Here is an 11,068-nt window from a genome sequence, read left to right as displayed (position 1 = left end):
CAGCACTGCACCCCATCCACCAGGGACAATTAGCAAATGCGGGGGCCCTGGCCAGGCTCTCCGTCACCGTGGAAGCGGCACCAGGCCTCCCTGGCCCAAAGCAGAGCCAAACCGGTTCCCTCTCATCAGTTTCCAAAATAAAGTCAACACCACCAAAGACTGCAAAACCTCTGTCTTTCTTTGTAGCAGGGCTCACAACACACACCGGCTCCTACCTACAACCCACTGCATAAAAAAAAATTTTTTTATTTAAAAAAAAAAATAAATCAGTTACATTTGCAAAATGCTCTCCCCCTTTGAAAAGGGCTACCTAAAAAGAAAAAAAAAAAAAAAAGGTATAATCCAGAACAAGTATCTTGTATAGTCTTTGCAGATTAAGCATTTTCGTGCTGGGTTGGCTCTCTGAGTGGTTCTCTCCACAATGAAAACATGACTGAAATCCACCATTTCCCCATTTTGGTCTTCGGCAGAGCTATTATGAACAAACTAGATGGAAGTTCTTTTTCATTACATATAAACAGCAGATGTGAAAGCTTAAGTCAACTGTTGTGGTGATAACTTATCAAGTGCTCAAATAACTACAACTACTTGTTATACGCGAATACATGGAGGATGCAAACAACAGCACATAAAATGGAAGTTTGCTCACAACAGCATAAAAATGGGATTAGTAGGAAATACTTCCTTGATGGTTTAGATTAGACCTGGCCTAGCGCCGTATGACAGAAGAGGAAACAACCCTGCAGAGCAAAGTCATGGTGGACCCCCCTGCGCCAGTCTGTGAGGCAAGAAAAGCCAGCAGCTTTGCCGTACATCTCTGAAGGTAGCAGTTGGCTATTCCGCAGAGAATCTTCAATCATTTAAGCATAAATGATATTTTCATATTCACGTGACCTCAGCTGAATCTCATGGGGGAAAAAAATTACTGACAAATTAACTTGAGTCAGGCTTCAGCCTAATATCATATAGGCAAAGATGGATGCATTAGAATTTCAATATCAGTACACAGAACATCATGAGATTAATTAAGAAAATCCTGAAATGCTAAACGTTCACAAAAAAGTCTACAAACCCATTCAGCAGAAAGCTTTTGTGTGAGGGGGCCTGATCCCACACGGGATCTCCCATCTGAGATAGCAAATATTACTACGCTGTAATAATAATAATAATAATGATAATGAATTTTGGCTTGATGATAAAGAGTGAACTCATTCAGGAAGGAGACCAAGAAATTACTGATGTTATCTGACCCACTGCCTGTTTGAGGATGAAGTATTAAAAATACATATATCACAGTAACTATTTGATGCCATATATGGCATAAAAAATAAATTCATCTGCTCTTCCAACAGAATGATTGTTCAATGTCTCTTGTCATGCAGAGAAAGACTTCAACTCTCAGTTAATTTAACAGGGTTGAAATCATCTACTACCTCTCCCCTCCATTCATCTTAAGAAAGTCTAACACCGTTATCATCAAACCAAACTGGCTGGACAGAAGATGATGTTCCCAAAGGAAGCAAGTTACTTCATCTGTGCTTACCTCACAGAACATCACCAGGTAGTTACACACATTTGGGAAAGGTCTGATGCTGCCTGCCCAGAAAGCTGCAGTCATCTACTGACAGTCTCAGTGGGCCAAATATGGTCAAGTAACAGAAGATCTGGATGGAACACTATTTTGATGATCTGCTTAGTAGCTACTGAGAAGTGGAAAAAACTGAGATGCTTTCACGCAGGACCAGATGACCTAAGCACAGGAGCAAGCTACTCTGGCGGCATCTGCTAGCACATCAAAGCTAGAGAATCCCAAACTCCTGCCTAGTAACAGCTGATCTTCAATGCCTTTTAATGGAAGATTTGCCAAGGACAAAATTTAGGCAATGGCTCAAAGTACTGCCAACACAGGAACATATTCAGGGACATCCAGAGGAGTTCTCTCTCACCACAGAAGTCCACTAGTACTAGGACAAAACACTTTAAAACAAACAATGTGCTGTAATTGACATTAAAATACTTTATTGGCTAGAGAGAATGTGCAGTATGGATAGAAACATACTGAAATACAAGGTCCTCCAAAATATGTAAAAAAAACATAACCCATACTTCTACATCTTATTTATATACATCACCAAATGTATTCAAGAGTGTAAATAAGGTCATGTTTGCATTTTTTTTTCTTCTCTTGATAGCACATCTAGCATAGTCCAAGGCCTTTTGGTTTATTCAGCAGAAAATTGCACAGCCACTCTATTTCCTCATTTGGCCTGAAATCTGATGAAATTTTACATACTCTTCTCTCCCTTGCTAGATCCTTTCAAGCTTGACTGCTGCCTCTTTTTCTCCCTCTGTCCCAGTATGCGATAGATTTTTTTCTTAGCCTCCTTTTGCCTCTTGAATTTCTGTTCATCCTCCTTCTGCTTAACTTTGAGATATTCTTTAAGCTGTTCCCGATGTTTTACTTTGGCTTTCCTTATCTTGTAGTTATTCACTGTACTCAAAGCACTGAGTAGGGCTGATATCTAAAACAGAAAGTAGAGAATCAATTTACAAACAGTTCAGTTTCAGTGAGCAAGAAACAATTTAACCTCAGCAGAACACCATATAATGAATCAGACATTCAAGGCAAATTCCTAATTATTTCTGCACCTGTTACCCAATTTCTAAAATGGTTTAATTATTTATCTTGTTAGGAAGTTAATCAAAGGTGTAATTTTTGTGAACTCCGATTTGGTTAGGTACTATTTAAAAGGCTGCACCTAATTGCAACTATAGAACACTTAAAACTGTAGTTTGGATCTTCTTGCCTTTGCAAGCACTCTATTATTCTCAATTTTTCAAGCAGAGTATTTGTTCTAAATCCTGTCTGTGTTAATAATGCATAGCAATGACAAGTCAAATAAAAGTCTGCAGCTGCCAATTTAAGTCATCCATAATGGGAGAGCACCTTGCAAGTGCTGTGCCAAAGACAAAAGGCATATTTAGGCTTCAAGTGACCTACTAAGTTCAAAACATAGACACTGTCCACAACAGTGACAGCTCCATATACATACTGTGCGCCAAACAGGAAAAAAACAAATTGCAGGTGGTTAATTTTTCACTTGGGGCGTATATGTCTTTAGCACTAGCAGTAGATTCAAGTGCTAAAACAATAGTGAGAAATGGTCTAAGCCTTCGGGAGTCCTTGTTTCAGAATAAGTGATAATTACCTTCTTTTCATGAGGCTCCCTGATAACAGCTGGTCTCCATTGGTCTTTTGGAGTCTTGCCTTTCTTCTCAAGGTTCTTAGGCTTGTTCTTAAAAGGCAGTGCCTTCTGCAGTGCTTTAGGAATGTGGAGCTTGTTGAAGTGCCTTTTCTCCCTCACAATAGGCTATAGGAATGGATATAGAACATATGTAAGATTCATGATCTTGAAAAGCCTTTATTATATTTTCCATCTTTCAGAGAAAAAAAAAACAAACAACCCAAAATACCACAAACCAAAAAAACCCCAAACAACCAAACCATCCCCTGCCCCAACAAAACCCAAAAAATGTTCTCCTTACATCCTTACATCAAACTGTGAATGGTAAGTTCACCCCAATTTTACTATGACAGAAGTCTCAGTAAGTTTTTGGAGAAGACTTCTACCCTGCACATTACTTTATAAGCTTTCACTGACCAACAATAATCTCCTTCTACTGCTTTATTCCCATCTCATGGCAGGAAAGACTGTGCCTCATGGATAAAAATATGAAGTCACACATGCATATGTGATTATGTATTTACACTGCTCTCAATTTGCACAGGTCTGAGGCAGAGTGCAAATTTGACTGTGATCGCTGGTTAAAAAAAAAAAAAAAAAAAAAAGAAAAAACAGAAAGACTTATACCGTATAGAGAGAATCTTTGTTTTGTTTCAGTTTGATGCCTCGCTCGTGCCTCAGCTGGCCTGTTGTCTTCATTCCACTCCAACTATCTTTCTCACCTGCTGGCTTCAGTAAGGATGTTACGGGGTTATACAATGTTGGGATAGAAACAGGGTACCAAGTCCTCACAAAGACGATATCTGAAAGAAAAGGAAATGTTCCTTGCCTCTATAACAACACAGTTCATCACATACACACTCCAAGCAAAGACTGCCTGAATAGAACAGATAGCTGACATCTAGACCACATGCTAGTACTGTGTTTGGCATAGATATCAAATCTCTTCAACGTCAGGCAAAAGCAATGTAACTATTTCTACACTCGGATTCTGCAAAACCCCATTAAGTCATCAACAGTACATATTCCTGAAGAGCAGCCAGCTGAATACCACCCTATTCTTTATTCATATTTATTTAAAGAATTAGCAACAGAGTTCATGTATGTATCTGTGCCTCTACTGTTACTGACAAAAACAATTTGCTTTTCCTCTGCCTATTTTTATAAAAGAACTAATTTGCTTTTATTTTGCACTATCCATAATTTCGATGGGTTTAGGAAAAGAGAGGTCATATAAACCCAAATAAACACGAACTCATATTCTCAACATCATAGTGACACTCGGCAAAGGAGATCACTTTCCCCTATCCCCTGCATAATTTCCTCAAAAGGTTAGGAAAAAAAGTCAACTAGAGTTACAATGCCACTCTTTGGATTTCTCAGAAAAATGTCCTTCTAGCACTTGTACCACTAAACACAATTCACCTTCATGTTCAAGGAGAAAAGCATACCATGCTGTGTAAAACACTTGGAGAAGTGAGTCTCCAAGACAAACCTTTTCATCTGCATACGATATGACTTCTGAGTGTAACTGAAAGAAATCCAACATAAAATGCACATTTTTTTTTAGATTTCATTCTGCACCTCACCAGATATTTCATGGTCTTTGAATTCACATCTCAATTATCAGATTCCAGAGATTCTGAGACATGGCTTTTCAATCTGTGAAGCAGGATGAAAGTTAAGTGATAACTTAACATGGGAAGTGCAACTTACCACTCATCAGCAACTTGTCTTCAAATGTTGCTCTGAAAGCACCTACTGGAGTTCGGAGGGCCTTTTTGATCTGTCCTCGGATACCGCTCACAGTACGAATCGCTGCACCTTCAAATTTAGCCACTTCCAACTGAGAGTTAAACATTCCCTGAAAGTGTGAATTACCCCACCATCATTCAAGACACCAAGTCTCTCTCTGTGACCTACACAGGCCACAAAAACCTAAGTAATTCCCACAAGCACATCTTACAAAAAAGTAGGAAGAACATAACATCGTCTTTATACTAAGAGTGCTGATCATAACAAAAACCTACTGAGCTGACTTAAGGTAACCCACCAAAAGTAATCTACTTAGATGTCCAGTTTTGGGCACCTCAATAAAAGAGAGATATCGAGGTGCTGGAGCGAGTGCAGAGGAGGGCAACAAAGCTGGTGAAGGGCCTGGAGAATAAATCTTACGAAGAGAGATTGAGGGAGCTGGGACTGTTTAGTATGAGGAAGAGGAGGCTGAGGGGAGACCTCATCACTCTCTACAACTACTTGAAAGGACACTGTAGAGAGGTTGGTGCTGGTCTCTTCTCACAGGTAACTAATGACAGAACGAGAGGGAATGGCTTCAAGCTCCAACAGGGTAGGTTTAGACTGAACATTAGGAAAGAATTTTTCACAGAAAGAGTGGTCGGGCATTGGAATAGGCTGCCCAGGGAGGTGGTTGAGTCATCATCCCTGGATGTGTTTAAGAGATGTTTAGATGTGGTGTTGGGGGATATGATATAGGGGAGAACTTTGTAGTGTAGGGTAGATGGTTGGACTCGATGATCCCAAGGGTCTCTTCCAACCTGAACGATTCTATGATTCTATATACTTTTAAAATTCTAAAACAGAATGTATTTGAGAGGATCTGTCCAGTTCTCTTTTAAAGTGATTTGCTGGAACACTACATACCTTAAAAGCAAGTAAGTTGCCTTAAGTTATTAGGTATGAGACGCTAATAACAATATAGCTCTCCAAGGTTAGTGCTCCCTTCATAAATCACAAGGAAGTCAGGAAAAATTCTGTGTCTGCTTAGTGTGAATGCTCAAGTGCTTCATGGTTGGGATCAGTGCTTAGTCGCTTACTGCCCCAAATGCAGAATAACCTAACCTCTTCCTGAACCTGAAAGCCCAACTAAGGACATCTGGAAGGTCAACAAAACTTCACTTCTGCAACACTCCCTGCCCCAGACACTTTTGTAACTGTACTTGTCAAATCCTAAGCACTGCCAGAAGTCATCTTTGACCCCAGAGCTGAAATCCAGTGGGATCAAACTATCTGAATGACACACCAGGGACAGGTTCACATTCCCCAGAGGTGTCTGCCACTGTGGGAAGCTAATCACCAGTGGGTTTGAGGAGAGAATGGTCAGGGGAAAAACTGAATGGGAGCCAGAAGACTGTTCCAGAATGTTTGTCTGGTCAACAGTAATTCATCTTCATTGGCTAATGTTCAGTACAGTTAGAAACCACACTGAAGAGAGCTCAAAAAAGCCCAAAGCAACTACTGAGATCCAGAACACTATGCAATAATTACAGGGAACTTCTGTCTCGGGAAAGACATATGGAGTCCCAGGTTGCATTCCTTCCTAACATCGGCACATGTGGTTTTACATACATACCTACAGGATACATACCTACAGACCTACCTTAATAAAACAAGTGTTCTTAAAAATTTTGAACGGAAAACCAGTTAGCTTTAATTTCTTTACAATAGTTATGGATTTATCTAAATCGAGCACAACTCCTGTTGCAGCAATCCGGAAATCAGGCTGAAACACAGAGATGAAAGACACTGCTGAATGTATATTTACCAAACAGAGAAAAAAAACATTTCACTGATACAATTTCACTGCTTTTTAGTTTGAGTTCAGAATTTATAACCTTTACAGGAGTACAGCAGCATGACAAATGTAAATTGACGTTGTACTGACTACTTGAGGTGCTGCTGACATAACATTCCTACCATTCACTAATGAGATTTTCAGAACTGCCATTCTAATTACCTTGGAAGCAATCTAAAAGTCCTTGTTATCTACCTTGCTGTGTTCTCTTTATGAAACAGAATCTTACTCGGACAGAAAGTCTCAAAGAAGTGGTTTGTGCACTGCTGTAAGTCGCTATATTATGCTAGGGACGCATGATGAAAATAGCTTTTTAATACATATAACGAGATGACTGTGCAACAGGACTTAAACAAGGCGTATCCTAGGAAGGAGATAATAATCACCACTCTGTAATGAGCATGACAGTAATCAATGCCATGCAAAGCTTTCGTTATACCTTGCACATAAACATAAATCTACCTTTGGTTAATATATGTGCAAAAAAGATCATATTTGATAAATACTGCTTTAACACTAAATAAATAAATTTGGACACCCATAAACACTCTAACAAAATGTGGAGAAATCACACCAAGGGCAAACTTTTTCAATGGTATCAATCAGTATCTCATCCTATAAAAAGGTTTTAAAAATTATCTAAATACTTAGTACCTGAAAATCAAGTGGGTATAAATCCTTCCACAGAAAATAACAAAGCAATGTTTGTCATTTTTAGTGTTGCAAATGAATACTGTTAAAAAAAAAAAGTGCCTCCATCCAATTTCCTATCTTATTACAATACACCTTTCAAAAGCTTGAGTCTACCTACTTTCTCAGTTCCTACAACATCTCCACTTTACCGTATGTAAACCTTCTTCCCCAAATCTATATATTTTATTCGAAGGCCCATGAAAAGCAGTAATCAACATTTTGTGATAACAAACCTACCGTTGTGCCACTGACAGACTGAACAGCCAAAAATCCTGTACCCTGAGGAGTGATGGGCCCTACAAGAAAATTAAATTTAAAGAAATTATGAAGAGTTTTAATACACAACATCTACCCTCTACTTAAAGTCAGAAAGCCTAGAAATAAGTGCCAAATATTCTCAATGAATAAAACGAAAGAAAAGTTTAAAGCATTTAACCCATTTCTCACATATATAGCCCCACAAGAGTTAAAGAAATGGTTGGAAGAAGTTACTCATGTACGGAAGCATTTGCAGGGCTGGGCTCACAACGTGTGCAGGTGTGTCTCTGCAACACAGCCAGCAAATCAGGTTCCTCTTTGATATGATACAGCCTAGCAGAAGGCTCAGAATTTGATTAAAAGCCAAATAATTCACAAATCATTAAAATAATTCACAAATAATAAGCAATTTCCTATTTTCCCCACACTGTTTGGTATTATTTTATATTTCATGGGGACCACAGCTTTTATTTAAGGACTTGTCAATTCCAGAATGTATTTCCTGATACATCCTGTAAAGCTTGAGAATTTTATAACAGTTAAGCGACACAGGATAGTAACTCCAGAATGCCCTCACCCCAAAACGTTGCTCCACAATGCATGTGTTGTGGTGTGTACTTGAGAAGCCTGTGACGCCCGTTGTGATCTTCAATGTAGAACATGGGAATAGTCTGAAATCGCCTCCACCCTAATGAGAGGATTAAAGGATCACGTGTCTTAAGTATCTTCTTATACCATCGGTGCTTCTTCAGGCGCAACTAATTAGAAGAAAAGATGAACAATGCTATTACAGGATGATAACGTTAATTCTGAAATTCAAGCCTTAATTTTCAGGAATGACTGAAAGCAACTTCCATCTACACTAGAATTTTTTATTCAGTAAGCTTTATATCTTTGAACATTCCTATTAACACTGGGCTGACTGGAAAAATAACGCTCATCAGTATTTCACTCACTTTGAAGTCACGTTTGTATGTATATAAGCAGGCATTATATTAAAAAATATATATGTGTGCGCTAGTAACTTTTCTATAGCCGCTTGTCTGTAGACCATGAACCTCAGAGCACAATTTATGTTAGCAATTTAGTCCTGAAACATAGCTGCAGATGAACATGAAACAACAATAACTTCTTCCAGTTATCCAATTAAGCCTGCAAAAATCCAGCGTCTGCTACAGTAGAGTTAATTGTGTCAAAAGCAAATCTCGTATTCAAGAGGCAAAGACAAAGGTTTCTATGTTCACTGTATCTTTAATAAACAAAAAATAAATAATAACTGCAGACTCTCTGAAGCACACCTGTACCACTATAACGTGCACTCACAGCTTTGGCTACTTACCTGTACATATCCGACATTTCCTTCACTGTTGCCTAAACCACCCAGGATAATAGGATAATGAGGGTCGAAATTCAGGACAAATTCACATGGGACGTTCTCAATCTCTATTCGAACATACATCCCAGGCCGGAAGCCCTCATACTGCACTCTGGTCTCATCATCTTGATCTTCAAATTCCGCTCGATTAAGCTATGTGACAAAGAGAAAGTCACCGTGTGTTTTACAGAATTCAAGTATTAATAACTTGTTCACAAGGTGCCAGTTCTATTTAAAACATGCTAACATTTATATAAATCTTTCGGAAAAGATCTGATAGTTTTTGTGACTTTTTATTCAGAGCAAGCTCTCTGCCACCATGAATTCCTTCCAATTTGAAATCCCAAGTGGGCCTGTTAGTCTACTTGAAAGACAGTACCCAAGAGAAGCAAATGACTGACTGCCTTCTGATATACCTTTCATAGTGGTAACTTTGGGTTTTAAAGACACAACTGTCAAAAGTACATTTTTGATTTAGGAGCCCAAGTACCCTTTAAAGTTAACACCCTGATCTTTAAGGTGTCAGTTGATGAGGAGGCTGGGCTTACTCAGCAGCTTAAAAATATTTCTGTGCATCCTCACGCTGTATGTCGTCAAAAGGGCCTTTTAAAGCTCTTCTGTACCATATGAATGTAGCTATTGTGTAAACATTTAACAAGATACCCTTGTGAATAACAGAAGCCTCACCCCCTGTTCTAGCTCCTGATGCTCAGCTACCTAGAAGACGCCATGTTTAAGCAAACAAATTATTAATTTTATTTCTCAAGGTTTTTAGATACAGCACCAATCTTCTGGTCTAAGTTAATTTGTCTAAAAGCCTCTACACATTCCCAATTTAAGATCCTTGCTCTTCCATCCTGCAGTGGGAGTATTGCTGATATGTATTTCTGTAACAGACCTCAGGTGCAACAGTTGTGAATTGTCTTGTCTTCCAGTGTCTCAGGACACTGGAATGTCCTTCTTTATGCTTTAAGTGCTCTTAGTAAGTAAATCAGCAAACCAGAGCGCATACGATCAGAGCCTAATGCAAAAAGGTAACGATTAATTTAATGACTATTTAGTGCAAGATTTTGTCAGAAGAGAAAGCAGTGAAGTTATTAGCAATGCAAGGCAATGTTCTTCCAAGCCAGCCAAAGAAAGAAGCTACTTTTAAGCTTACAAGATTTTATCTAAAAGAACAAGGCCTGGAACAAAATCAACACCTACAATTCTGGATACAGTTACCCTGAAGTACCTACCACACGCAGAGTCATCAATTATTTTTTCCTCAGAACGACTTGACAGTTTGGTGAAAAAGACTATTACACAGAACTTACTTATCCGTTAATAACATTGCAAAAATAACACTAAAAATAAGTATTTGAATTTGGAAAATACCTGACAAAAATTAGTATGAGAAAGATTTTCACTTTCCTACACATAAAAGGATGCCTTTTTGGCTTTTTTTTTGCCCCCCCCCCCCCCCCCCTCTTCCTGGAGAGGAACCTTCTCTTGTTTTGGGTTTTTTCGAGACCTGTCATCCTAGTTTTACTGCTAAGGAACAATTGGATAACTGTTAAAACTTTTAAGTAGATGAAGTTTAGATGATACATCCTGACTTTTTCAGCGATTTAGAATATGGTTAACAAGCCAATTTCAATTAAGATTTCAGTTGTTTGGCTTGTTCGCTTGCTTTTCAAAAAGTTCAACCATAAAAAAAAAAATCACAAGCATGTATTTCTTTGTGTGTACTTACTGAAGTAGCTCCTGGGTGTCATGTGTGTCTCCAGGAAAGAAAAAAAAAACCTTTGGGCAAACTCTGTGGGTTATTTGAAGACGTACAGCCAGATAAATTGCCAAGTTAAAAGCTTGTACCTGTGCTTGTTTATGCATTTCTTCCTTAAGATCATCAAAGTACGTGGTATC

General features: G+C 38.6%; 1 protein-coding gene across 1 annotated transcript in view; it reads right to left on the bottom strand.

Moving 5' to 3' along the window:
• Positions 1-1,998: 1,998 nt before the first annotated feature.
• Positions 1,999-11,068, bottom strand: part of BMS1 (BMS1 ribosome biogenesis factor) — a 23,802-nt gene continuing 14,732 nt past the window's right edge. The window contains exons 15-23 of the mRNA XM_074154956.1: positions 11,018-11,068; positions 9,128-9,316; positions 8,366-8,546; positions 7,768-7,826; positions 6,643-6,765; positions 4,962-5,109; positions 3,873-4,048; positions 3,210-3,371; positions 1,999-2,522 (exon numbers count right to left, since the gene is read on the bottom strand). Coding sequence (XP_074011057.1) covers positions 2,286-2,522; positions 3,210-3,371; positions 3,873-4,048; positions 4,962-5,109; positions 6,643-6,765; positions 7,768-7,826; positions 8,366-8,546; positions 9,128-9,316; positions 11,018-11,068 — 1,326 coding nt within the window. The 3' untranslated portion in view covers positions 1,999-2,285. The remainder of the gene's footprint in view (positions 2,523-3,209; positions 3,372-3,872; positions 4,049-4,961; positions 5,110-6,642; positions 6,766-7,767; positions 7,827-8,365; positions 8,547-9,127; positions 9,317-11,017) is intronic.

This window comes from Numenius arquata, chromosome 10 (genome assembly GCF_964106895.1).
Source record: "Numenius arquata chromosome 10, bNumArq3.hap1.1, whole genome shotgun sequence".
In the NCBI taxonomy this organism is placed as follows: domain Eukaryota; kingdom Metazoa; phylum Chordata; class Aves; order Charadriiformes; family Scolopacidae; genus Numenius; species Numenius arquata.
The sequence above is the reverse complement of the archived record's forward strand: the minus strand, read 5'-3'. Positions and strand labels throughout refer to the sequence as shown.